The 27,492-nt window shown below is 56.8% G+C and overlaps 2 protein-coding genes across 4 annotated transcripts in view; both read left to right on the forward strand.

The window, feature by feature from the left end:
• Positions 1-253: 253 nt before the first annotated feature.
• On the forward strand, positions 254-15,301 carry SEZ6 (seizure related 6 homolog). 2 transcript variants are annotated; one of them, XM_030472488.1, is made up of 17 exons: positions 254-628; positions 7,832-8,410; positions 8,484-8,617; positions 9,405-9,597; positions 10,299-10,484; positions 10,564-10,732; positions 11,285-11,451; positions 11,534-11,728; positions 11,982-12,120; positions 12,200-12,396; positions 12,472-12,666; positions 12,749-12,940; positions 13,018-13,215; positions 13,310-13,348; positions 13,440-13,560; positions 13,636-13,738; positions 14,479-15,301. In XM_030472488.1, exons 1-17 carry the CDS (start codon positions 559-561, stop codon positions 14,509-14,511), a joined length of 2,910 nt encoding a protein of 969 aa, XP_030328348.1. In that variant the 5' UTR covers positions 254-558; the 3' UTR covers positions 14,512-15,301. The 2 variants fall into 2 exon arrangements, with proteins under 2 accessions (XP_030328348.1, XP_030328350.1); XM_030472490.1 differs by having other exon boundaries at positions 255-628; positions 14,495-15,301.
• A 674-nt stretch (positions 15,302-15,975) lies between these two features.
• PHF12 (PHD finger protein 12) overlaps positions 15,976-27,492 on the forward strand; it is a 32,478-nt gene continuing 20,961 nt past the window's right edge. For both annotated transcript variants that reach the window (XM_030472492.1, XM_030472493.1), the window contains exons 1-3: positions 15,976-16,059; positions 16,107-16,209; positions 16,545-16,726. In XM_030472492.1, coding sequence (XP_030328352.1) covers positions 16,144-16,209; positions 16,545-16,726 — 248 coding nt within the window. In that variant the 5' untranslated portion in view covers positions 15,976-16,059; positions 16,107-16,143. The remainder of the gene's footprint in view (positions 16,060-16,106; positions 16,210-16,544; positions 16,727-27,492) is intronic.

Raw genomic sequence — 27,492 nt, forward strand, 5'->3', positions numbered from 1 at the left:
GGAAGGGGTGTCAGCCCCTCGGAACACAGAATACACCCCCCCACACACCAAGCTGCGAGGGCTGCCCTGGGCCCAGGTTGCCCTGATTAGGGATGATGAGCTCAGCTCTAATTGGGACTATTTAGGAATGGGGAAGGGCAGCTGAAAGGGGTGGGTATCCAGCATGGGGAGGGGGGATATGGTGGGGTGGGCACCGCTGAGCTTTCCCATAGCCCCCCAGCCCGGAGGGTCGCTTATATTCGGGAAGGGTGGTGTATAGGAGAACCCCCTCCCCCAGCCTTCATCTCCCAGCGTTTGCGGGCGTCTCACTCGGAGAGATACGGCGCGGAAGGGGGGGGGGGATGGCAGGGAGGAGCCCCCCCCTCTCCGTTCCCTCCCCATTCCCTCCTCATTCCAGCCTGCAGGATCGTTGTGCGCCGCACTCGGAGCATTACGGCGGGGTCCCCCGTTCCGCCCCCCCCGCCCCGGCCGCGGGATTGGCGGGCGCCGCACTCGGAGCGTTGCAGCGCGGCCGTGCCCGCAGCGCGGAGCTGTCCGCGGTGCTGACCGCCGCCGGCCATGGGCTCCGCGCCGCCGCCCGCACGGCTCCTGCCGCTGCTCGCCGCTCTGCTCGGTGCCACCGCACACGGTAAGCGCCGGGACCGCGATCACCACCACCTCCCCCCCGCCATCGCCCCTCCTCACAACGGGCATCACCCCCACACACACCCTCCCGTCCCGGTCACCCACCCCACAGACACCAACCAACCCCCGGTACCGGTGGCCCCAGCCCTGTCGCCGCTAAACTTTGCCAACTTGCGCTCGACCCCGCCGCACCGGGGGGGCTCCCCCCATCACCTCTCCGTTATCCGCCGCACCCCTCCAACCCCTCCTTCCTCCGGAGGTGCGGGGAGCAGGAGCCGCCGGGGGCGCGCAGAGCTGTTTGCAGCCGGGCTGGTGCAACGCCGCCCCCGGCGGGCTCCGGCGACAGCCCCTCTGCCGGTATTACTGGGGGGGGGGGACCAGCGCCCCCAGCTTCTGAGCCCTTCGACACCCCTCACCGGCTGCGAGCCGGTCCCTCTATGCTGTGGGGCCTGGGAGCACTTGTTTCTGTGCCCCTTTTCCTGCTGGCTCGCTTGGGGTGACCCCTCTAGCTATGGGGAGGGAGCAAGGGAGATGAAGGGATAGTGGGGGTTGGTCCTTCCCAAGGAGAGCAGCCAACACCCAGCTCAGCTCCTTAGCTCTGCCACCCATGGGGCACAGGCAGCCTTGATGCCTTGTGGCTCTGCTGCCCCAAACCCCAACATTGGGGACCCACCAGGGCTTGGGGTGCCCCAGTCTACCATGGGGTGAGGAGCGGATGGGGGTCCATCCCCGCTGGCCCTGGCGGGGTGCGGGCAGGGGGGCGCAGGCTGCCTGCGGGGCTCAGCCAAGCTGCAGGCAGCAGCCGTGCAGGGACTTACATAAACTCCCCATCTGGCAGCAGAGCCCAGCCGGGGAAGGGCGTCGTGGCCCTGTGCCCGCTGCTATTCCCGTCTCGCTCTGCCGCCGGGAGTGATGCCACAGCCTTTTGCTTGGGTGGGGAGGGTGGATGGGGAGCCTTCTGCATGGCAGCAAATGGGGCCAGGCCACGGCACCCACATCTCCCACCCCACTGGGTGCAGAGAGGTTGGTGAGGGGGGGTCTCTGTGTCTGGTTCTGTCCTGGGAGCAGGGCCCTGGCTTCCCCCAAGAGAGGCTGGTGCTTACGGTGTCAGTTTAATGATTTCTAATGAGCAATTACCTCTAGTCAGTCCCCTAATTTCTGAATATCAATAAAGTTAATTAAACTCTGTACGTGCGTTTCCCAGAGTGTTAGAGGTAGGGATGCCCGGGTAGGTGCCAAGCTCTTCCCAGGGCTGGGAGCTGTGGGGTGCTGTTCACCCTGTGCCCCTCCATGTTCTGGGCATTGCCCTTGACCCTCACCCACCAGCTCCCTGTCCCCCATCAGGCAGGGCTCCCAGCCCAGCACCCTGATTTCCACGCAGCACCACCTTGTCACTATGGCCTTGACTTGGCATTGATGGGCTGGAGCATGGTGGGGATGTGCCATGGGTCTGGGGGATACGAGTACAGGGTTCACAGAACCCTCATCCAGGCTGAGGGGATTGGTGATGTCCACTGGATGGTGGCAACATGGGGCTTGATCCCAGTGACCTGCAGGTTTGTCCCAGCCATGGGGCAGCACCAGCCCCTAGTACCCACAGGAATGAGTGGGGTCTGGGCCCCACAGCACTGGTGCAGACAGGATATGGTGCTGGGCATGGCTCCATCCACCCTGTCCCACTGTATCTCCTCTCCCTAGCTCTCCAAAGCCATGGCAGGCCTGGCTCGCTTGTGGGATCATCTATGCTGTGCTGAAGGGAGCTCATTGTAATGTGGGGTTCTTGCAGCCTGTGGGTTTTGATGGGTGGCACAGAGCCTGGCTGTGCCCTCATGAGTTGTGCCACCCCATCCAGTGTCGGCCACATGCACCATGCTCATACGAGCAATGGATTTGGGGACAAGACATCCCTGGGGATGTGGGTGCTGGTCAGAGTTTTGGTGCGAGGAGAAGAGACAGGGAAGGGAGTAGGATCTGCTACAGTAATTAACAGCGTATGTGCTCATCCCCTGTGTGCCTCAGAGGAGTTCATCACTGCCATACTGCTTGCGCCAGGCCAGGATTATGTGGATAATGCTCTTAACCCAGAGGATGGCAGGGCAGGGTGCCCCATGGGGATGCAGATCTGCACCAGATGCCTCCACCGTCCCCATGGGAGCCCGGTTGCCGCAGGACCTGCTGCAGGTGGGGATGAATTTGGCACACAGCGCTGCACCGAGCAGGATTGCCGGCCCCAGGCTTTGTGCAGCAACCCAGCAGAGCCAGAGAGTGGGAATGGGGGAGAAAAATGGGGTGCGAAGGGGCAAGGGCACCCCCAGGGCTGGTGCAGAGCAATGGGGGGATCCTCAGATGGGCACAGGGCTCACCAGGGCTGTGTCTCCCCATGTGCAGCCCTATGCTGGGGTGAGGACCAGGGATGACTCCAGGATCCAGGCCCCTCGTGGGCACATGGAAGCCCCAGGGGAGGTGGATGAAGTTGTGTCTGCAGCGACTCTGGCGGGAGAGGATAATTTCGCCTCTGATCAATTCTTTAAATGCACACAATTGAAAGATTGCCTTTGAAAGCTGCCTATAACCAGGGAGGTAATGGATTCCCTCTAGTCACAGGCAGCAGCTCCGGAGCGCCAGCATCCCTTCCTCTGGCTGTCGGGGAGATGGAGCCAGCCAGGGTACCAGCACCGCTGCCACCATGGACATCCTTGGGTGGAAAGGGGCTGCCTGGACCTGTCAGAGGATGTCTCCATCTCCCTACCTCCCCACCAGACTGCCCTGCAATGAGACCTGGTACCCTTTGTCGCATCCTCTGATGTGCCAGAGCATCCCATTGGGGATGGTCTTGACCTCCAGCCTGTGCGAGAAGCACCAGGAGCCGGCCCACACGCTCACCGTGCCAGTAGGGATTATTACATATATAATTTAAATGCAGTAACGAGCTGTGCTGAAGGGATCAAATATTAATCAGCTGCAAGAACGCTGCTGTGACCCTGTGAAAATGGAGAGAGGTGCTTGAAATACCAGATCAGCTGATGCTGGGCAATGCATGGGGGTGATGCCCAGGCAGGGCGGGCTCTGGGTGTCTCCAGCTGCCCTGGGAAGTGGCAATGGGAGGGGATGGTGGCTTTGGTTCATCCCCATCCCTGGCGGTGTTCAAGGCCAGGTTGGACACAGGGTCTTGGAGCAACCTGCTCTAGTGGAAGGTGTCCCTGCCCGTGGCAGGGGGTTGGCACTGGATGGGCTTTAAGGTCCCTTCCAACTCAAACCATTCTATGATCCTACATGAAGAGCAGTGATGGAGCAGTCTTTGCAAGGAGATGCTCACGTTGAATTCCCAGGGAGGCAAAGGCGGATGCTGGAGGCAGCTGGGATGCCAGCTCTGGTGCGAGCAGGCGGCGATGCTCCGTGCTTCCTACCCACTGGGAGGGAATGGTGTCTGTGGAGAGGACGACATGGCTGAGCAGCCCAACACGGAGCCAGACAAGCACATTTCAGTTACTGTCGCCAGCAGCGGGCACAGGGAAGGGGAACTGGGAGGGCAGCGTGTCTCTGCTCTCCCTGCCTGCCTCCTGCCTGGAGCCATGCACCCGAGGGTGCCCTATGGGCTGGGTGTCCCCTTTGCCACCCTGGTGTGCCAGGGGATGAGCTGTGCTGTGTCTCTTGGGAACCCAGAGCTGACACCCATACCATGGGCACCCTAGGGCGGAGCAGAGTGGGTGCTGCCCATCAACGTAGGCTCCATCCCAGGGGATACCGATGCAGGGTTGGGATGGGGCTGATTTGGGCACTGCCAGCACGGGGAGGAGGGACGTGGCACTGCACGGCTCCAGCGCTCGGGTCCTAAATAGCAGCAGACACACAATTTATCGCCGCCACCGCTCAGGGAAATTACTGTACAAATGCATTAGCTCCGCAGGGAAAGCGGGATTACACAGGCTGTGGGCGACGAGGAGGGGATGGGATCACCCTCAGCACGGGTGGGGAGGGAGGGAGGCCCCGGGGATGGGCACCCTGGTGCCCACTGGGCTCAGCCCTCGTGCCCGCTCGATGTCGGTGATGCTCGGCGCTCGGTGTGTCACAGCCGCGGTGCTCCAGGGAGCTGGTTGTGGTGACATGTGACATGTGTCAGCGGGTAAATGACTGTTCAATTCAAGGAGAATAGCAGAACATACAAGGTCAAATGCTTCCCCGCCAGCGCCGCCATGAATATTAAACTGAGCTCCTCTGGTAGCTGCCAGGGCTGGCGGCTGTGCTCACCAGCAGCGTCCCCAGGCACCGGGGCAGCCCCTTGGTTCCCCCCTCCATGGCTCTCCAGCATCCTTGGCCTGGGCATCTGGGCATGGAGGAGGCCATGGGGTGGCAGGATGTGGGTGCCAATGGGGTGCCCAGCTCGCTGTATGGCAGTGCTTTGGCTGCGTGGCAATGGTGTTGGCATAGGGAGCTGCCTGCGCAGTGCAGCTGCACCCTCACGTTGTCTGTGTGCACCTCCCTGCGCTCACCTACCCGCTGCTTACACCCACTGCTTACACCCACCATCCCTGCCTGCGCTTTTACACCACCCACCGTGCCTGCATCCCGACACTGCCTGTGCTCTCATGCTGCCTACACCTTCTCATCCGCCCTCATTCCCTGCCTGCTGGTGGTGAAGGTCCCAATTCCCCGTGGCTACCACAGCAGGGGATGGAGATGGGGATCTGGCATCAAGCGGGCACGTCCCCGCTCCTGTACCCAGCGCTGGGGCTGTGGAGGGGGCAGCGTGGCGCCGGCTGCCTGACAGCTCATTCATCACTGCTGCCAGCCCCGGCTGCGGGGGCAAAACCAGATTGGATTTTAAATTGGAAAATAAACCTGGATTCCTGCGAGCCCCAACCCCTGCCCCTATGGACCCGGCTGCCTGCACCTCCCACCAGCCTTCACCCTCCTACAGATGGGGAAACTGAGGCACGGAGCACCACCGCGATGCTCCCGGGACCGCCGAGGGCCCTGACCCATGCCCTCTGCTGTGTTATTACTTTATTGTCGGGCAGCATCGATCGCTGCTCCCCAGGAGGCCATGTGCTGCCTTATTTATGTATTTGTGACAGCCAGCAGCATTGATTCCCAACGGGGGGGCAGCCGCCGCCGCAGCCCCATTAGTCTCCGGCATCTCCCTGGCTCCTGACAAGTGACTCCTGCCCAGCAAAGCCAATGTGAGGGATTAGGACCCCAGCCCAGCTTCAGCCCCAGTGGGCACCCGGCTGGTGGGGATTTGATGGGTTCTTTACAAGTGTTTGTGCCCACCCTGAGCCCTGGAGGCATGCCAGGGCCTCAGAGGTGGGTGCTAGGTGGCAGGGTTTAACGTCACCAGCCTCTGGTCTCCTTGGGGATGAGGGAGGGACACAGATGTGGCGCTGGAGGTAAGCTGCTTAGAGATATCTGTAGGGCTGGAGGCTGTAATCCAGTGGTGCTTGAGGGGCACGGGTGGCAACATCTGGGCACTTGATGCCTTCTCACAGTGCCCCAAGCATCCTGCATCCTCCAAGGGCATCTCCAGTCCTGAGCATCCCCTGGTGCTGAAAGCATCCTGTGATGCTGGAAGCATCCAGTGGTACCCAGAGCATCCCCTGGTGTCAGGAATATCTCATGGTACCCATAGGCATCCCATGGTGCTGGGAGCATCCTGTGGTACCCAGAGCATCTCCTGGTGCTGGGAGCATCTCGTTGGTACTCAGAGCACCACGCAGAGCCCAGGGCAGCACCCGCTGCCTAGGCATTGCCCAGCCAAGGTGCCACAGCACCCAGGTAGGACCTGCTGTATGGGCCTTGCTGTGGGGTCCTACCTCATCCAGCAGCCCTTATGGGGACCACCGTGCTCCCAATACTCCGGGCAGGAGATGCCATGGGCAGGGGATGGAGGGGATGCAGGGATGAAGAGGGCATCCCTCGTTCAGCCTTCACTGCGAGGGGCTGGTCCCTGAGCATTGATCTGCTATTAAAGCCTAAGAGAGGTTTTGGTGCCCTTCAGTATAAACTCATTAAGTTTTATGTTCCAATAAATGGATCCCATTAAAAAATAATTCGGGCCTTGCTGGGGGGCAAGTGAACCTTTTGGAGCTGGTGTGGCCAGATACTCGCCTCCCACCATGCTGCTGTGCCCTGGGTATTGTCACTGTCCCAGTGATGGCAGGGTAGCGATGGGGACGCAGCGGCTGGTGGGGTGGTGGGGATGCCTCCTGGCACCCACCAGCTCCCTCCCGTGCTGCTCACCCAAGCTAATGTCTCTTAATAGTCCCTTAAAAGCAGCAGTCACAGAGTAATTAATCTTCGTAGGGCCCTGCCCTGCTACAGATCAGTATAATTACCCAGTAATTGGCAGTATCATGTCATCAGCTCCTGTGCATGGTGGCAGGACGTGCCCGTGTGCTCCTGTGGTCTCCCATCCAGCTGTAGAGGGATGCTGGGTGCTGCTGCAGCATCCCTGCCACCACGGCATCCCCCCTGCCATGGCATGGTGGGGCTGGGGAGCTGTGCCCCCTCCCTGGGAGCGTGGACCAGATCCAGCAGGGAAAGATGCTGGGTGGCTCATTAAGGCTGATTAAATCCTTTTGGTTTTGGTCTAAAGGCTGTAAGTGTCTGGGATTTGCTCAGGGATTAATGCGCAGAGGGCTGGGAGCCATGGCATTCCCGGTGCAGCCGGTTATGGCAGACACGGCAATCACCTGCGTGTCTGTTATGGGAGGGTGAGCACTCCTTAATGGGGTACAAGCTGTAGTTGTGCATTAACTAGCCATGGTTTAATCGCCAGGGCTGCCTCAGGGCAGGGTCTCACTGCATGTGGTCAATGTGCTTGTTTGCAGTCCCCGTTTTGGTGCAGTGTTGGTGAGCAGGAGGTGTTGCTCCTCAGGGTGGAGGATGAAGTGTTGGTCCATGGTGAAATGTTGGTCCCCAGTGCAGCACAGAACTGATGCTGCACCAGCATTGCTCCCTTGTGCAGCATCAGTCCATGTCCAAAGCTCGGTCCCAAGTGCCACATTGGGCACAGCATCGTTATGTGAGGAAGCTTCAGCCCCTGGCGCATCACTGGTCCCCAGGGCCATGTCAGTCCATGATGCAGCATTGGTCCACAGTGCATCATTGGTCCAGACTGAAGCGTCAAGTCCCTGATGCAGCATCAGTCTGTGATGCAGCAGCATCGGTCAACAGGTCCCCAGCACCCCACGCTCTCTCCTCCCTCCAGGCTTCAACGGGCTGGCAAGGAAGGCCGGGGACAGCACTGAGGCCGAGAGGGAGCCGACGGCGCTGCCCACACCGGAGGAGCGGGAGGCAGAGGCTCGCTTCGTGAGCACAGCACCCACACTGAAGCTCCTCAACCACCACCCGCTGCTGGAGGACCTGCTGCATGAAGCCTTCCTCAAGAAGGACTACCTGGGCCAGGCACCGTTCCTGCCTGGTGGCCCTGGTCCCGTCCTGCCCGCTGGTGCCCTGCAGCCAGACCCTGGCCCCCCAGCCCCTGAGCCCCCACCACGCACCCCTGCCCTGCCCAGGGCTGCCTTCCCCACTGACCCATTGACCACACCAGCGGGGCACCCAGGGCCATGGGGGGAGGCGTGGGGGGCTGTACCTGGTGCTGATCCCTCGTGGTCCCCTGCCAGGGTGCTGGAATCGAGCCCCACATCCCCCCCCAGCCAGGCACCCATCACCCCCGCTACATCTCCAGGACCCCGCACTGGGGCTGCTGCGGTCCCTGAGGATGAGGAGGGGACCACCACCACCTCCACCATCACCACCACCACCATCACCACGCTGCAGGGGCCTGGTGAGTGCTGGGAAGGAGCTGGGGGGAGCTGGGGTGAAATGGGGCTGAGCAGGGGTCTCCTCTGTCACCACAGCCCCCTGCAACAGGACGCTGGCAGGTCCTGAGGGCTGGCTGGTGTCCCCGGAGCTGGCCAGTGTCCCCTATGATGGCAGCCTGGATTGCACCTACACCATCTCTGTCTACCCTGGCTATGGCGTGGAGCTCAAGGTGAGATGGGGACTGCGGGTGGGATGGGGTGCCAAGCGCCCATGGGCAAGCGTGGCATGTCCCCTGCTCCGTGCCATCACTGTGTGGCCATGAGGGGTGCAGCAAACACACTCCGTGCCATCACTGTGTGGCCATGTGGGGTGCAGCAAACACATAGTCTTGTCCTTGTCCCTGTTCCCAAGCCAGCAGAGCTGGGATCTGGGGAAGGGAACGTGGATGCACAGGCCGGTGGGATGCCTCAGGATGCCCCATGCCCACTGGCTGCCGTGGCTGGTACCCAGCACAGGAACAGGGAGGCAGGATTAATTACTGAAGCACTGATGGAGAAGGTGTGAGCAATGCTGCAGTGCAGAGCCAGGAAAGGCCAATTCCCGGCTGCTGGAACCAGAGGCTGGTGCTGAGGCTACGTGCTGCTCCCATCGGTGGCACACAAACGTGTGTCCCCACCTCTGCCTGTGGCTTGCTGAAAGCCAGCGGTGAGCCAGAGGCAGCAGCTCCACAGTCAGCCCTGACTCCTCCATCACCACACACCACTGCTTAATTAACATCATTAATAGCAAATCACTCTGGAGGGCTGGAGCTGTTGGCAGGGCTGTCAATGTGGGCCTGGCTGTGCCGTGGTGGGCTCACTCTTTGCAGGGCAGGATGATTTATAGTGCTGGAAACCATGTTTGAAAGGCACTGCCCTGCATGGACACACTCCAACAGGCTATCGACCATGGACAAGCTGCCCAAGGACCAGCTCCAAGCCAGATACTGAGGTGGTGACACCTGGCTGTCCCCATAGGTACACAACATCAGCCTGGCAGAGGGGGAGACGCTGACAGTGGAGAGCATGGGAGGGCTGGAGCCCACCCTCCTGGCCAACGAGTCCTTCCTGCTGCGGGGCCAGGTCATCCGCAGCCCCGCCAACATCCTCACCCTCCGCTTCCAGAGCCCCCGGCCCCACAGCCCCAGCTCCTACCACTTCCGATACCAAGGTATGGGGCAGCACCCACCACCCCGCTACCTCCCAGGGGCTCCCCCACTGGTGCAGCGCTAATTCAGAGCATGGTGATGGGCAGCAGAGTTTATCTGTGCCAATGGTGGGTTAAGTGGGTGAAGATCGCTAATGCAGAAAGGGCAATGGAGCTGGCGAAGGGTCTGGAGCACAAATGTGATGAGGAATGGCTGAGGGACCTGGAGGGGTTTAGTCTGGAGAAGAGAGGGCTCAGGGGTGACCTTATTGCTCTCTACAACTACGTTGAAGGAGGATGGAGTGAGGTGGGGGTCAGTCTCTTCTTCCAAGTAACAAGGGATAGGACAGGAGGAAACGGCCTCAAGCTGCACCAGGGGAGGTTTAGATGGAGATGAGGAACAATTCCTTCCCCAAAGGGTGCTCAGGCATTGGAATAGGCTGCCCAGGGCAGTGCTGGAGTCACCGTCCCTGCAAGTGTTCACACACCGTGTAGACAAGGCCCTCAGTGACATGGGTTAGTGGTGGCCTTGGCAGTGCTGGGGAACAGTTGGACTTGATGATCTAAAGGTCTTTGCCAGCCTGGTTGATTCTGTGATTACTGACAGCCACAGACACCATGACACCCAGCCCTGCAGCACCCAGGATGCTGGGTGAGGGGTGGGCTGGGGTCTTGAGGGGGATCCATCCCCAACCACCCCGCCATAACACCACACCTGCCCCCAGCCTATGTGCTGAGCTGCCCCTTCCCGGCGCGGCCGGCGTTCGGGGAGGTGTCGGTGAGCAGCCTGCACCCCGGCGGGGACGCCCGCTTCCGCTGCGCCACCGGCTACCAGCTCCAGGGCACCCACCACATCACTTGCCTCAACGCCACCCGGCCCTTCTGGAGCGCCCGCGAGCCCCTCTGCCTCGGTGAGCACCGGCACCGGGGGATGCTGCACCGGGGGATGCGGTGTGGTACAGGCAGGCATTGATGGTCCCTCTCCTGCAGCGGCATGCGGTGGGGTGGTCCGGAATGCCACGGTGGGACGCATCGTCTCGCCCGGCTTCCCCGGGAACTACAGCAACAACCTGACATGCCACTGGCTGCTGGAGGCGCCCACCGGCCACCGCCTGCACTTCCACTTTGAGAAGGTCTCGCTGGCAGAGGATGATGACAGGTTTGGCGCTGGGGTAGGGGGAGATTGGGGCTACCGGGGAACTGTGGGGCAGCCCCACACCAGGCACAGGGCTGTGTTCAAGAATGGGTGCTGCTGGCCATATCCAAGGATGGAGACATTAGCCATACTGAAAGTTGGGTGTTGTTGGCCATGCCCATAGATTGGTCCTATTCAAGGGAAGGTGTAGTTTGCCATATTCCAAGTATAGGTGCTGTTGGCCATGTTCAAGGATGGGTGTCATTGGCCATGCTCAAGCGTGGGCACTGTTGGCCACTGGCCACATTCAAGGATAGGTGGTGTTGGCCATGTTCAAAGAAGATACCATTGGCCATGCCCAAGGGTGGGTGTCATTCATCATGTTCAACGTTAGGTGCTGTTGGCCACGTTCAAGGATGGGTGTCATTGGCCATGCCCAAGGGTGGGTGCCATTCATCATGTTCAAGGATGGGTGCTGTTGGCCATGGCTGGGGCTGGGTGCTACCACCCATGCCGAAGGACGAGTGCTGTTGGCCATGGCCTCCACATCACCCTGCCCCTGCCATGCGTTGTCAGGCTCATCATCCGCAACGGCAACAACGTGGAGGCACCGCCGGTGTACGACTCCTACGAGGTGGAGTACCTGCCCATCGAGGGGCTGCTCAGCACCGGGCGCCACTTCTTTGTGGAGCTCACCACCGACAGCAGCGGGGCCGCTGCGGGCATGGCGCTGCGCTATGAGGGTACGGGGCTGGGTTGGAGGGGGCCACCCAGGCACCCCCATGCCCGCCTGGCCCCTGCAGACCTTCGCCCCTCTGCACGCAGCCTTCGAGCAGGGGCACTGCTATGAGCCCTTTGTCAAGTACGGGAACTTCACGGCCAGCGACCCCCGGTACCCCGTGGGCACCACAGTGGAGTTCAGCTGCGACCCTGGCTACACATTGGAGCAGGGCTCCACCATCATCGAGTGCGTCGATCCCAATGATCCACAGTGGAATGAGACGGAGCCGGCATGCCGTGGTGGGCACCAGCACCAGGGGGGAAGAAGGGGGCTGGAGATGGGGTTCAGTGGGTGCTGGAGGTGGGGATAAGCATGAGGGATGCAGGATGGATGTGTTGTGGTGCGTGCTGGAGCTGTGGGATGCAGTGGGAGCTGGACCCAATGGGAATGGTGGGTGCTGGAGGTGGGATGCCGCAGTGGGTGTTGGACATGGAGTGGTGGGTGCTGTGGTGGGTGCCCCATGGCAGTGCCGAGCCCATCGTGCGCCCGCAGCGGTGTGCAGCGGGGAGCTGACGGATGCAGCCGGCGTGGTGCTGTCACCCAACTGGCCAGAGGCGTACGGCAAGGGCCAGGACTGCATCTGGGGGCTGCACGTGGAGGAGGACAAGCGCATCATGCTGGATGTCCGCGTGTGAGTGCGGGGATGGCCACGGGGATGGAGGGATTCGGGATCCATGCTCCCCCCTGCCCTCACCGCCCTGCTGCCCCAGGCTGCGGCTGGGCTCGGGGGACGTGCTGACCTTCTATGATGGGGACGACCTGACGGCGCGCATCCTGGGCCAGTACACGGGCGCCCGCGGCCGCTTCAAGCTCTATGCCTCCACTGCCGATGTCACCGTCCAGTTCCAGTCCGACCCCGGTGCTGGTGCCTTTGCCTATCGGCAGGGCTTCGTCATCCACTTCTCCGGTGAGGCCTATGGTGGGATAGTGCCATCAACGTCCCTGTGTCCCCACTGCCCCACTCACACTGTCACCCCCACAGAGGTCCCCCGTAACGATACCTGCCCCGAGCTGCCGGACATCGCCAATGGCTGGAAGACATCCTCACAGCCGGAGCTGCTCCATGGCACCGTGGTCACCTACCATTGCTACCCCGGCTTCCAGCTGACCGGCACCGACCTCCTGATGTGCCACTGGGACCTGACGTGGAGCGGCGACCTGCCCACCTGCGAGCGGGGTGAGTGCTGCCCATTGGCATCCCTGTGCCCTGTGGCACATCCCCAGCAGCCACCATCACCACCGGTCCCTCCTGCCCGCAGTGACCTCCTGCCGGGACCCCGGGGACGCCGAGCACAGCCGCAGGGTGGTCTCCAGCCCCAAATTCCCAGTGGGAGGCACCGTGCAGTACATCTGCGACAAGGGCTACATCCTGGCGGGCACCGGGACCCTGACGTGCCACGAGCGTGCCGTGGGGGGACCCAAGTGGAGCGACCGTCTCCCCAAGTGCATCCGTGAGTTGGGTCCCTTCTCCCCGGCCATGTCCCCCTGCGCTGATGGGCACTGATGCCACCGCGTCCCTGTCCCATAGCGGAGACCTACGAGCCGTGCCACAACCCCGGCGTGCCGGCGGGCGGGCGGCAGAGCCCCGAGCGGCGCCTGTACCCGGCGGGAGCCACCCTGCGCTTCTCCTGCGCCGATGGCCGGGCGCTGCTGGGCGAGAGCAGCCTGCGCTGCCTGCCCGGGCACCCGTCGCGCTGGAGCAGCTCCCCTCCCATCTGCAAGGCGGGTGAGAGGACCCCCCCATCACCCCACAGCACCCCTCAGCACCCCACTTCTTGCTGCTAATGCCGGCTTCTTTCTTCTCTCCCCCCCACCTCCAGCTTCCTATGATGAGTTTTACAGCAACCGCAACCTGGATGGTAAGGCAAGGGGGTGATGGGGTGCAACAAGCACCCAGGGGTGCAGCCAATGTGGGGTGCCCTTCACTGAGCCCCCAACTCTCCCGGGCAGCCGTGGCCAAGGCTGTGCCATCGGGAACAGCGCTGGAGGGCACCAACGTCGCCATCGCCGTCTTCCTGCCCGTCCTGGTGGTGGCCCTGCTCATCGGAGGCATTTACCTCTACTTCTCCAAGTGAGTGGCCGGGTGGCCCCCGTCACCCCATGGGGTCCCCATGTTCCCCCTGCTCTATCTGTCTGCTCCCCACAGGCTCCAGGGGAAGCCGGCCCTGCAGCTGCCCCTCGCTGGCTCCCACCCCTATGACCATATCACCGTGGAGTCGGCTTTTGACAACCCCACCTATGAGACAGGAGTAAGTACTGGCCCCCCGTGTCCCCCCAGCCAGGGCTGGGCATGCCAGGGACCCTGTGTCACATCGGCCATGTGTGCTAGGGGCTGCGTGTGGGGTAGGACAGGAGTGGGATGGGGCCATGCGTTGCCGGGATTATGCATTAGGTAGGACATCCATCCGGGGAGCACACATGGAGTGGAATATCCACCCAGGACCTGTGGAATATCCATCCAGGGACCCTTCACAGGATGGGCATCCATGCAGGGACCACGCATGGGATGGGATGTTCATCCAGGGACCACACATAGGATGGAATATCTGTCCACGGCCTGTGCACGGGATGGAATATCCATCCAGGGACCCTTCACAGGAAGGACATCCATGCAGTGACCACACATGGGATGGAATATCCACCCAGGGACCCTTCACAGGATGGGACATCCATCCAGTGACCACACATAGGATGGAATATCCATCCAGGGCCTGTTGACGGGATGGGACATACGTTCAGGGACCATTTCCCAGGATGGGTATCTATCCAGGCACCATTCATGGGATGGGACCATTCACAGAATGGAATATCCATCCAGGAACCCCTCACAAGATGGGACATCCATCCAGGGCTCACACACGGGGTGGGACACGCATGCCCGGGGCTATTTGTGCTCTGGGATGTGCCCCCAGGGCTCTATGGGGTGGGAGCTGCCCCATCCCAGGTCCCGGGCACCCCATCACCCCACCGAGTGTCCGACCCCTCGCAGTCTGTTTTCTTTGCAGGAGACAAGGGAATATGAAGTGTCCATCTAGGTGTGGGCAGCGTGGAGCCGGGCACCGCAGCCACCCCCCCGGGCCCCCCCCGTGCCCGCCAGCCCCCTGGCACGGGCTGGGTCCACCTCTCCCAGTGAGACCCAAGCCGAGCGCTTGGTGGGACTGACCCAAGCCCAGCCACCCCCCTGCACCCCCCAACCCACCCGGACCCCAGTGGGGTCTGCCTGCGCCCCGCTGCCACCTAAACCCCCACCCTGGGGTGCTGAGCTTGGGGGGGGGGGCGTGTCCCCGAGCCCCCAGCCCCACAATGGAGGAGGGTCCCAGGCAGGGGGAGCGGGGCTGTGGGGACCCCCCCGGGAAGCACAGGGGGTGCAGCGGGGAGGGGGACACCCTGCAAAGCCCCGGGGGGGGTGGGAAGTAGAGGGGCTTGGGTGGCCACGGGGGTGCCCCCAACCTCTCCCACCACAGCACAGGTCCTGCCCCCCCCCTGCACCCCCGTGTCTCCCACCGCCGCCACGCAGGGACGTGTCGTGTGTCCCCCACCCCCGAGCATGCTGCGCCCCCCCCCCCGGCCCCCCGCTTGCTTCTCCCTCCCTGGGGCGTCCCCTCCGCCACCGACGTGTCCCCCCAACCTGCCCCGGCCCCCCAGCGGGGCCGGACCCGCGGCGAGGAATTGGGGCGGGGGAGGGACACCGGGTATGGCTGTGGCCTCCCCGCGACAAGTCCCGCCCAGGCTGGGAGTCCCCGGTGTAGAGAGGACACCCCCCCGCCCCCCATCTTTTGGTTGTTTCATTAATAAAAACCGGTGTTTTAGAAGAAGCGGTGGCGTCTTCCTCAGCAGGGCATGGGGGTGCAGACCCCCCTCGTATCCCTGTGTGCCCCCCCGGCACCCCCAAACACCATTCCCATCGCTTAGGGGGGGCGGGGCACACACGACATTGCCGCTTTAAGAGGCGTGGCCTCCGCGGGGGTGACGTCACGGGCGCGATTCCGTGCCGGCGCGCCCTCTGCGGGCAGGCAGATCCCTCCGCGCCTTGCGTCGTGACGTCACACGGGGAGGGAGGAGAGGGGGGAAACGACGTGCCGGCGGCCACGCGCCTGCGCGCCACCCTGTTTGGCCCCGCCCCTCCTTTTTTAGCCCGCCTGTGCGCGCTGCCGGCACGGCGCATGCGCTGTGTGTGTGTGTGTCGTGTTCCCCTCCCCAACACCGGCGCGCCAGGGCTGACCGCGGCGCATGCGCGGTGAGGCACACACACACCCCCCCCCCCCCCTCCCCGTTCGCCGAGCGTCGGCGCCGCCTGTGCGTGCGCGGTGCGTGCGCGGCGGGCGCGGGGCCGCCCCTTCCCCTCCCTCCCCTCACACGGCATGGCAGCGGGAGCGGGGACCCCCGCGGCCGCCCCCGGGCCCGCCTGCGGGCGGAGGAGGAGGCAGCGGCCCGTGGGCTAGGCCCCGCCGCCCCGCCTCGACGCGGAGCCGCCGCCGCCGCCGCTGCTGCTGAGGGGCCACCCCCCCTTCCCGTTACCGCTTCGTAAGAAGCCCCCGTCCCCGCCTCGCTCCCTCTTCGCCGGGGAGGGGAGAGGAGGGGAGGAGGGAAGGAGGGAGGGGGGGGGTGTGTGTGTGTGTGCGCGGCTCATCGGGGCCGCTCCCGGGCTGGATGAATGTGGGAGAAGATGGAGACCAAGACGATCGTCTACGACCTGGACACTTCCGGGGGGCTCATGGAGGTGAGGCCCGGGCGGCGGACCGGGGCGGGGGGGGGAAAGGCCTGGAGAAGGGGAGGCCGCGGGGCTGCAAAATGGCGAGGGGCACCCACCACCACCACCCCCCCGGAGCCCCGTGGCCATAGAAGGAAGTGCGGAGGGACCGAGGCAGCTCGCCCAATCCCCGGGAGAGGCCCTCCGGACACGGGCCCGGCGGGCGGGGCGGGCCCGGCACAGGCCTTGTGTCCCCCCACCCCTCCCCGGGGCCGCTTTCCCCTGGTGGGTCAGGCGGGAGAAGGGCGCTTGGGGTCAGGGTGGGTGCCACCCCCTCAGAGGCGTTGTCTTGTCTGTCCGTGCAGCAAATCCAGGCCCTCCTGGCTCCCCCTAAGAGCGAAGATGGGGAAAAGAAGAGCAGGAGGCCCGAGAAGGAGCCCAGGCGAAGCGGCAGGGCCACTAACCACGATAGCTGCGATAGCTGCAAGGAAGGAGGGGATCTGCTGTGCTGCGATCACTGCCCCGCCGCTTTCCACCTCCAGTGCTGGTAAGGCTCGGCGCTGTCTTCCCTCCGGATCCGGCCATCCCAACCCGGGCAGCACCGTCCCTCCAGCGGCTCCCTGCTCCCCGTTAGCTCCCTGCCTTGCCCTGTGAAAAGGTTGTGGGGGGGGAACACCACGGCAGGAACAAAAAGGAGGTGCAAATCTGCAGCACCCCCCCCCCGGCTTGTGTCCATCCCCTTCCCCACCGCTAATCCGGAGCAGCCGGGGTGCAGAGCCGCCTGCCTGCCCCCCCTGCGGGGTGGGGGTCCGCCACCCTCCTTTCTTTATGTGCTGAGCAGCGGCCGAGAGGCCTGGAGGAGGAGCGAGGCCACTGGCTGCGCGGCCTGCCCGCGCTGCTGCTGCCCCTGCCCGGCCTTCCTCCGCCCTCCCCGGCGGGTAACTTCTCCTCCTCACCCCTCTCCGAGGGTGCTTTGCTTTGCGGGGGGACCCCGTCCGGAGCGCTGTGGCCGGAGGGAGGGAAGGAAGCGGCGGTGGCGTCTCCGCACCAGGCCTGACATTCCCAGCGCTTCCGTGCTGCTGCAGCTGCTGGGAATAATGGAGGTTGCTGTCTCTGTGTCTCCCTGCCTCACTGTTTACAATATGGCGACCTTCCTTTAAATTATATTTTTATTCTCAGCGCCATTTTGGCTGCATTTGTGACTTCCAAACCCTCGCAGCGCTCCCTCCAACGTGAAAACACCTTCCCTGTGGACAATCCAGCTCTCCAGACTTTAACATTGGCCGGGTTTATTCCTTTCCCTCCTTTTTTATTCCCCCCCCCCTTTCCTCCTCACTCCAGACCTGCTCTGGCGGTGTCTGCTTTGGATTGAGGGGCATTGGGATCCTCTTGCAGGGCATTGGGTGGCTTTGTGGGTGAAGGCAGATCCTCCTGCATGCAAATCTGGGTGCAGTGTGGGAGCCGAGGTGCATGTGGAGGCGGTGGCGAAGCTGTGGTCGGTGCAGGCTGCAGCGGGGAAGGACTCTTGCTGCCTTCCCTCGCAGCTTCCTGAGCGCTCGGCACAAAGCGACCCGCGCCAAAAAGCACCTCAACTTTCCGTCCCAAAGTTTTTCCCTTTTTCTGGATGCATCCCAGGCTGCCTTACCCAAATCTCCCCTTCAACAGTTGACACAGGCGGGCGGTTTGTGTTAAATTAGCACAGCCAGAGTGGATAATGGAGTGGAGGAGGGAGCGGGGCAAGTCAAACAGCTGGAGCTCGGGCGTACAGAGTATTCTTCCTTAGGGGAGATTTTTTAACCACATTCCTTTCTCTCTTTCATGCTTTGGAGCATTGTTTGCCACCCTGTTACAGCTGTCTCTTTGCTCTTTTTTTTTTTCCTTTTCCCCTCTTTTTGCTTGGCGGTTGCCCTGCGTTTCTATGCTAATTGCAGGTCTCTGAACACTTATTAAACTGATTGCTGATACCAGGAAAACTGAGCGTGTGGTCACAGTTCTGTAGGGAGTGTCCCGTTAGCAGCGTGTAGCCAGACGAACCCGACAATGCTGTAGCATGCAGCCATGACATCATCCCCTCCTACCCTCAGGAAGTGCTACTGGTGGTAGTGCAGATCCCCTAACGTTTTATTAGGAGGACACTAATTAATTCATTAGTTTTGTCCAGCATTCTTCATGGGCTTTAATTTAACTTTGGTGGTGGTGGGGTTTTTTTTCCCCTTCTCCGTGGCATAGTGGCTTAAAAACTCGGTGTTTGCTTTCAGATGCTGCTGAACACATCCTGAGCCTTCTCTTAGCGAGGCTGGAGCGATGGTTAAAGCTTCACGTTTTGAGGTGGAAGAGCTGTGACTAATGCTCTAGGGCTTCCTGGTTCACTCTGAATCTTGGTTAAGGCTAACCGTAAATGAGACCGCTTTGTGCATGGCAAAATCTGGCTGAATTTTGTGGCTTAATTTGGCAAGTTTCTTGTAGTTAGTGACTGGGAAGCAGTTGTGTAAATCAGGTATCGGTAAAGCTTTGGCTGTATTTGGGTTAGTCGCATTATAATTACCTTAAAACATCTGTCTTTGGCAAGCTGGTCACCTTTTGGAGCAGAAATGGAAGGGGCAGTTGTGATGACAGGCAGTTGTGATGACACTTTCTCACTTCAATTGTTGCCTTTCCTGGGGGATCCTTTTGACAGTGGCACAGACCCTGCTGTGGGATGTGGCGTGGTCTGGAGTGGCACAGGAGATAGGCTTCACCTAAAGCTCTCTGGCTTGGACCTGGTTCTGCCTCCCTGCCCATGGAAGCCTGGTTCTGCCTCCCTGTCCATGGCTTGGCTGAGGCCTTCATGTGAACCAGGTTGTCTCGAAGGGATGCTCAGGTTTTGTTTTCCTGTTTTCTTCCCTTTACTCGAAGTAAACTTCCATTCTGGATATAAACTTGGGCGCAAAGGCAGCACTTGCAACTTCCTTTCTGCCTCCTTTTGTTTTTGTATTTAAAGAGTAGCAGCTGTAATGCAATGCTTGTTTGAAGTCATTTGAATAGCAGTCTAAATACTCTGCTGGGGCGTACTAGGTGAATAGTGTCGACAGCTTACCTGTTCTTTAAATATTTATTGTAGTCTTTAGGACCAGGTTGCATTTATTATCAACATAGAAGAAATTAAAGAGAAATGAAGAAGAGCAGCTCTTAATTGGTCTGGGGTTTGTAATCAGTTGATTAAAGCTGTGTGGAGAGACCATACTATAAAAGACAATGAATGACAAGGGTGTCATCAGCCCAAGTCACGCAGTTGGCTGGAGACAAACCCAGGAGTTATCCCAGCTCCGTGGCCCATAAACTACTTTTGTGTCTTCCTGCGTAGAGAAGTCTCTTCTCTGTTGCGTCGTTTAAACCTGTAGCGAGCAAGTTGGCTTCATTAGGTAAGTGCGTGGTGCTCAAACTTCAGCACTTTGCTTCAACTTCAATTTTAGGGCCTGAACTTGTTGTTTTCTGCAGGAAACAGAAGACACTCGGCCAAAATCCCCCAAACTTTCCGAGCCTGGTAGTATTGCGCGTCTCTGATGGTAAATAACAAGTTCTGTTGATGCACAGTGGAAGTGGCTTCCCCATTCGGCTGACAGGGTGTCAGCTCTTCTCTCAACTCCATTTCAGAACCTCTAGCTCAGTGTGAAACTCCTGCAGGTAGTGTGGGAGCCCGTGGAGCAGGAGGATCACCAGCCAGGCTGCAGATAAAGGGGCTTGGTGGGAGGGATAGAGGAAAGTGTAAAATCCCTTCCAGATAACTTGGTTTCAATGTACTTGGATTAATATTGCAGTCAGGTGATTGTCTTCAGGTTTGAATTTACAGAGAGGGCTGGGGTTTTTTTCAGTCCTTAGTAATTCTTGAAACAGAACGAAGGGTTTTTAGCTCTTAAGTCTGCTTTTGGTTATGCTGTTTGCCCATAATCCGCCGCTTTGGGTAATGGTGCAGCCTGCATTTCCATTCTGATGTTCTGCCTTAACCCAGACCCTTGGGAATGGTGTACGCTCCTTCTTTACATGATTGAAACCCAATTTTCCAGTGCTATTCTATTCTTCCCCTTTTATATCCTCCTTCTGGCTATGTGATTGTTAGAATTCCCTGTGTTTTCTCGAGCTCGTGGTAAACTCGATTCACGTTGAAGCCTGTTTGCAGAGTGACTGATGTTGCAAATTCATTACAGCTTCGCTGAAGGATTAGAAAGATCCCTGGGAGAGGAAAAGTTTAGTTAACAAGCAGGGAGAGGGGAGTGACAACAGGAGGGAGAACTAACACAGAACAGTTTTGTGTTGGGTTTTTTTTTCCCCCTGTTTTTTAAGTCTCACTTGCCTGAGTTTCTGGTTGGAGGAGCCCGAAATCACCAACCTCGCTGAATGCTGCGCTTCAAGTCCCTCTAACAAACCCTTGCTGCTGGCTGGGAGGCACTGCTAACCTGAGGTACCTAAAGCTGCCTCTTACCCTAAACAGACAGTACCAGTTTGGTGGCACTGCCCAGCAAAACACCTCCCTTAGCTGCTGGGAGAGGTACGCTGCACCCATACCAGGGCCTGCTAGCTGCATCAACACTTCCCTCTCCATGTTTATATTCGGAGCCTTTGGCTCCATCTCTCCTCCGATTTGGCAGTCCTTGCCAAAGTTGTCAAAGAACTAGAGTAACAGAGCTGCAAAGAGAAGGAGTGAAGCTTAAACTAGCCTGAGTTTTGCATATTTTCTATGAGTCACAGTGGTTAAGTGCTTTGCACAAAGAGTGGAAAAAAGTTGTGTTAGGTAGGACATCTGTAACTCTTCCCCCGTTTACTGAGGTCTGAAACGTCCTGCTTTTATCTTGGCTTTGGGTCTGGATTTGGGTTTTTTACGTAAATAACCATTCTCTGGGAGGGGAGGGAAACTTTAGCCTGTCCATTGTGTTAGTTAATCCTTCCTCTGATGGGCATCTTTGGCTGCCCCCGGAGTTTCAGGTGAAGCTCTGAATGGTCTGAAGCATCTGCTGCTGCAAGGAGTGGCAGGATGGCCAGGAATGCTGCTGGAGAGGTTAACTTAACCCCTGACAGTGGACAACAGAGGTGCAGGGTTTGTGTGTATTGAATTCCATGTGTTGCTGGCGCTTCTGACAGCTTCAAAAGCTTGTGGTTTAACTGCAGAAAGTTTGTATTTTGAGGCTTTCTGGGTTGTTCTTACATTAAATAACTGGCAAAACACCTACTTTAATGTTTGTGTGATTGCATTTTGAAGATCGGAGTAAGCTCTTCTGTTCCAAATATTAATTTAAACGTATCCATCTTAACTGATAGTTTGTTAAAACAATAGTTTTAAGTATATACTTTTTAACACACACACCCCCCCCCCCCCCCCCCCCCCCCAAACTTTTGGTTTTATGTGTCTTTGGTTCTGATATTTGGTAGCATTGGGACCAGCCTGGTCTCGGTCATAAACCAGAAGGAAGCAGTGGCTCTGGCTTGGTTCCTCAGTGTGGAGGGTCACTGCGCATGTGCCTGCAGATGTGGTAACATGATCAGTCTTGGCAGTTCTGTTGAGCAGAGTTGTACCAATGAGATCTTTCCCTCTCCTTGTTTTGTCCTGAATCGCTCCATGCAAAGGCAGATAAGGTCAGCCCAAACCAACCAATTTAAGCAGAGGGCACCAGAAAACCATTCGCAGTAAGAATCCGATGAACTAATCTCATCTGGGATTTTGCAAACCACGGTTCTCACCTGTGTGTGCGTGTGTTAAACTGAAAGTGAGCAGATTTTGCAGCATGGGCAAGAGTTGGGCGTTCAGATCAAGCCGTGGATCGCTGCTGCTACTCTCAATATCAGCATAAAGTGGTAGGAGCAAGGCATTAGGGTTCTGACACAGTCAAGAAGGGATGTTTAACTGCTTAACTTAACACTTTGTCTTCAGGCATGGCTGCTGGATGGACTAGCGTTATGACAAACACCCATAATGGTCTGGAGCTGTTTAAAGGGCACGGTATGAGACTGTTAATAAGGAAAGTTCTCTGCTGTTTTGTCCCTTTGCTTGGGAAAGTGCCAGTTTTATGTTGACTGGGGCTTGTGGGACGGAGAACTCTTTCTTTTGTGGACTCCTAAAGTTCAGTCGATTGCAGTGGCTTCGAGGTGGGGTTCATGGCTTTGTTCATGGTGCTCCAGAGCTGGTCTTTCCTGGTATGTCAGACCTGCAGGCGTGACTCATGGAAAGGTCTTCCCAGAGGAATTCCAGCTCCTCCAGGCATTCGCAAAGGAAATTCTTAATTGGATTAGATTCATAATACTAATCTGCTAATGACTGTTTGTTATGGAGATCTTAGCACTATCTTGTAAATATATTCACCTTCATTTAGCTTGCCTTGTCTTTTTATCACGGACAAGCTGTTAAGATTATCCGCCCGCCTGCAGATCTTGGAGTGGGGAAGGGGAGGACTGTGTTTAGTACACAAAATCATGTAATACTCATAATTCTCCCCTCTCTTTCCATTTCTCAGCGTTGCTTTAGGCGGGGGTAGGAAATGGGAAGTGGTAATGATGAGCATGTCTAGCATCAGGCTGTGCTTCTCTTACAGCGGGTGTGAAGGACATCTCGGATGGGGAGAGCCCCCACAGTATTGTCAGGAACAGAACCGTGTATTTTTAGTAAGAGTCAGGACCAAACACGCTGCTTTTTCTTCCTGGAACTCACCTTTTTGACTTTGGTTGTAGATGCTGTTGTGATGGTGTGAAGAACACGCTGCATGGAGAGCAGGGCTCCTGGCTGGCTCCCTGTATAGAACAGAGTCAATTCAGGATTTCAGTTGTAGCATCAATACTGAAACAGCCTTTCTGCATAGTAAAGGCATTGACATCAATTCTGTTTATTGACCCACACAAGTGGATGGATGTTAAGCTGGTTTAGTTGCTGGACTGACTCACTGGTAGGTGTCAGGTTCTTGAGTTTTTCCTGTGCTCCGGAGCCCTTATTAATCCTTGAGTCAGTAGCAAATGGCAGGAATCTGCCAAGAAGAAAGAGAGCTTCCAGAGCAGGAAGGAGGTGTATCTTCCTCAGAGTAAGTGTTACAAAGTCTGAATATTCAGGGTGTGCTGCCTGTTGCAATATAAATCACATGTGAGAAGGATGGACCTGTGTTTAACCAGTCAGGAAGTAAGCTTGGATTTGTGGAACTGCTAACGTATCCGAGATTGTAGTATGGATTTGTTGTAGGGGAATGAAGTACTGGGTTTGAAAGAAGGGAATGTAAGTGAAAAGCATCTTGTCACGTCAAGTTAGTGGCTAAACTTGTGATTTCTGTGGCATGGTGAGAATGTCAGAGCTGGCTTTTTCTTCTTCTAGTAGTCGGTTTACGCTGCGTCCGACTCCACTGCTCTCAGGATGTCTGCCCAGCTTCCTCGAAGGAATGCTGTGGTATCCAGTAGCTGTAAGCCAAGTAAAAATAGCATTGTACCTTCCCTTTAATAAAGGGGTTGACAGATGTCATTTGTGATGCAATTACATACCTTTTTAGGGTATGGAGTAAATACTTATGGCCAAAAATGAAGGGGAAAAAGGTCTATAAGTCATTCTTCCAGTCAGTGTATCAAATCTTGAGTACAAAAGGCAAAGAGCATCTCGGCCAGCTGAGGGAAACGTGGTGCCTGAACCCAACTCTGACCTATTTCTGCTGATGTCTGCTCTGCACGAGTCACTTGAAGTAAACTAGATGGAGCTGGAGATTAGCCACTTTGAAGCCTGCAGAAAGCAGTGGCCTGAGGATGCAATTTAGCAGGCTGCAAACCCCATGCTGAATTTCTGGCAAGCGCTAGTGACTGGTGTGAAACACCTGCCTGGACAGCCTCTGACTTTGGGCAAGCAGCATGTGAACTTCCCAGTGATCTCCGTCTAGAATAGCAACAGGAACAGGATATGAAGGTGAGCTGGAAAAAGCAGAAAAGAATGTATGCCCTGCTTTTTTTGGTGGGTTTTTCTATTGCTGCTCTTTTCCCTCTCTTCCCCTGTGTTCATGGGAAAGCCTCGTCCACACGGAGATGTCAGAATTACACTTCACTTGTGCCTGTGTGAAGACAAATTCATCCTTTTGCTTTTATAGGTCTGTCCTTCATCCTCTTCTGATGTGCTGCCTTCCTTTTTTCCACCTTATTGCTTCTGTCCTTTCACCCCTGTCTCCTTTGAACGCATTCAGGATGGCTGGGGCTGAATGCGTTCACTCCTCTGAAACCTCTCAGGCCCGTGTTTTGATTATTTTTTTCTTCCCCCACCAGAGATGTCTCTTCATTTATTGTTCTTTAAAGACAAAATTGGATGAAGTGATTCTCACTCGAGCTGTGTTGTTTCTCAGACCTCTTTCTTTTCCCTGATGCTGCCCTGTATGTCATCCTGCTTTGAGAAGATGACTTCTAATCTGTTAAGAAGATGGTGCTGTAAAGATCTGAACACTTAACAATGAACCTGGACATTGAATTCAGGCTATTGTTGCTATTCTCTGCAGTACAGGCGTGAGCGATGCATGGAAAAGAAACAGGAGTCAGGATGTGCAGAATGCTTGAATTTCTGCATCTGACCCAAATTTTCCAAAGTCAACAAGTCTTCCTGTTGAATTCCATGATTTCCGCTTAGAAATACAAAGCCTCACAGTTCCCTAGCAGGTATGTCCCAAATATCAGAGTTTGTAACCAACCAATCTTACTGAAAAACAAAATGGGAAAGCCTCAGGTGGTATTACACAGTTTTTAAAGCATTTATTTATCTAGATGTACACTCGGTGGGTTTTATACCTTCATGGAAGTTTAATAACTTAAAAAGCAGTAATTTTTGTCAGCTTTTAATGAGGGTAATAACGGGTTGTCTGTGGAATGGTCTCTGTGGGCCAGGTTCTCCCTATAAATAGAAGTCACTAATTACATCAGATGATCACATGTTTACATGCAGCTTATCCAGTGTATTGGGCTCTCCTGCTTGTCAAGTTTGAGACAGAAAAGTTCTGCTTCATCCTGTGTGAGGGAACTCCTCTGATTCCCATGAATGTCAGGACTGCCTGTGCATGGGGAGGACGCTGATGATGATAGGAAGGGAAGTGAGGTAAGGTGGATAACACATGCTTTCCTGAGGTTGTACTTGGCTTTTCCCTCCCAGGATGGGACCAGCAGGAGCAGTTTGAGGATGGATATGAGTAAATAACTTCACTGCCTTCAAAATACTCAAATTCACAATACACCAGTGCTTTGGTTTGTGGTTCTTACTGCTGCCAGAGGCCCGAATGATGTTCTGCCCTTGCAGTGTTGAATGCTGGCTGGTTTAGAAGGTAGAAACAAGCACACTGTGAATGAAATGTTGGGATTTAGCATACCTGGCCATATTACTTCTTAGACTCTTAAAACTTAGAGTCTTCTTCCATTCTTGTGCTGGCACATGGACAGATTATGTTAGTCTATCTTTAATTTTTCCTTGCGTGCATCTTGTTTCTCACTGTCTGGCCATAAAATGGTGTTCTAATCACACTTCTGTTCTCTGTCTGTTGCTGAACCCTTATTTCAGCTCTGGCCACACTGCTGGAAAGATGCATGCAAAGCAGATGCAGTGTTCCAGATGATGGGATAATTGGTGACCTGTGAAATGGCCATTTCAGTTCCCTTCCTTGCATGGTGGCAGCCAAAATAACCCTGTACTGATCTGTGCAGTGATGTCCAGGTCTCCTTGCTGGGTGTTACTAATTTAGAACTTTTTATATGCGTGCTCAAGGCTTCCACTTCAATGTGAACAAAGTTGTGCTGGCTGCTATCAAGGTGTTTTTCACTGGTTCCCTCAGGAGGAGATGCACCACAGATAAGTGTAGTGGCTGATGCTCTGTAGTTAATGTGAATTGCAACTACTGGCTTCAAGTAGTTATAACTTCATAGGCAAGCCTAGTTGAGACCAGAAAGTTCCTGAAACTCTTGTTAATGTTGATGGGATCAGGTCATGCTTGCAGGTCTGTAAAGAACAAAAGTTATACCTGGCTTATGTCAAGTTTGGTGGTGTCTGCATTGGTGCTTGAGAAATCTTCGGCTTCATCAGGGACATTGTTTATCATAGAACCACAGACTGGTTTGGGCTGGAAGGGACCTTAAAGCTCATCCAGCTCCAACCCCCTGCCACGGGCAGGGACACCTTCCACTAGAGCAGGTTGCTCCAAGCCCCTGTGTCCAACCTGGCCTTGAACACTGCCAGGGATGGGGCATTTCTTGTACTGCTGAACGTTGGGACTTTATCCATGTCGATGAGCAGAACTCGTAGACTTTGAGTGGTTTGTGCTGAAGAGTAATCCTGATGCTCCTGGAACAGAGGAGGGAGCTGACGCTGTTCCTAATAACCATCTTGAAGGTAATGGAGTCTTGACTTCTGTCTTCAGAAAACAGTAAACTTCCCATTGATCCAAGAGTTGCAGTAAGAAGGTAAGAGAGTTACAGTGGGGAGAAACTTGAAACAGGCTGCAGCTGATAGCTTGTTTCATGTGCTTTTATTATGTATAAGGTAGAGGCTCTGGGTGTCCTCCTCCTGTTTTGGAGCAGCTGTGAGCAGAAGCGTGTAACTCGGATGCAGTAAAACTGTTTCAAAGCCCTGAATTTGTAAATGCTGTGACTTTCTCTGTTTCAATGGGGTGTTTGTAATGCCCTGACAGTGAGGTTGGTTTCCTGGTTTGTTTTAGTTGCGGCTGGCATTGAGGCCCTGCTGTAGGAAGCCGGGGAGCCTTGTTCTTTATGAAGCTGGTAGAACAGCTGTAGCTCTATCCATCATTGGGATAAATAGGAGTCCAATAGAAGAGCCAAAAGCCTTCTTCCTTTAACTGGCAAACATAACCAGCATCCTTCATTATAAGCCTGTCATGGAGTTATTTAGAAGATTAAATGTTCTTGCCTACATTTTTTCGTGGGGTTGCTATCTTCCTCTGCACAGAAAAGAAAACCCTAAGTCAGATGTTGAAAACAACTGACATCAGAGACAAGCTGTTCAAAAAAGCCTCCCCAGACACTGGTTTGTTTTCCTGCTGCCACGATCCCAGCCTGATAGCTGGCTGTATCCTGGTGGGTCCAGAGCGTGCTCTCAGCAGTGTCAACGTGCCTTTGACGCAAGATGGCCACCAGGAATGCCGTGTGTAAATAACTTCAGGTTTGCTTCTCACTGGTTCTTTTGAGAGCCGTGGACCAGTTTGTATTGAAGAAGGTGCCATTCCTTTGAGTGTTTGTTTACTTATTTATTGAGGTCAGCAAAGTGAAGAGTAATTACAGGATTCAGACTACAACAGGCATCTGATGTATGAGAGCTCCAGAGTGTGAAATTGAAAAGCT

The sequence above is a fragment of the Strigops habroptila genome (assembly GCF_004027225.2).
Source record: "Strigops habroptila isolate Jane chromosome 13 unlocalized genomic scaffold, bStrHab1.2.pri S16, whole genome shotgun sequence".
Classification (NCBI taxonomy): domain Eukaryota; kingdom Metazoa; phylum Chordata; class Aves; order Psittaciformes; family Psittacidae; genus Strigops; species Strigops habroptila.

Bases quoted from the DNA above. Each gene is read 5' to 3' on its own strand.
- SEZ6 (XM_030472488.1), top strand. From the start codon at position 559: ATGGGCTCCGCGCCGCCGCCCGCACGGCTCCTGCCGCTGCTCGCCGCT. The intron at 8,618-9,404 runs GTGAGATGGGGA...CTGTCCCCATAG, and splicing joins GCTATGGCGTGGAGCTCAAG to GTACACAACATCAGCCTGGC. The intron at 13,561-13,635 runs GTGAGTGGCCGG...TGCTCCCCACAG, and splicing joins ATTTACCTCTACTTCTCCAA to GCTCCAGGGGAAGCCGGCCC.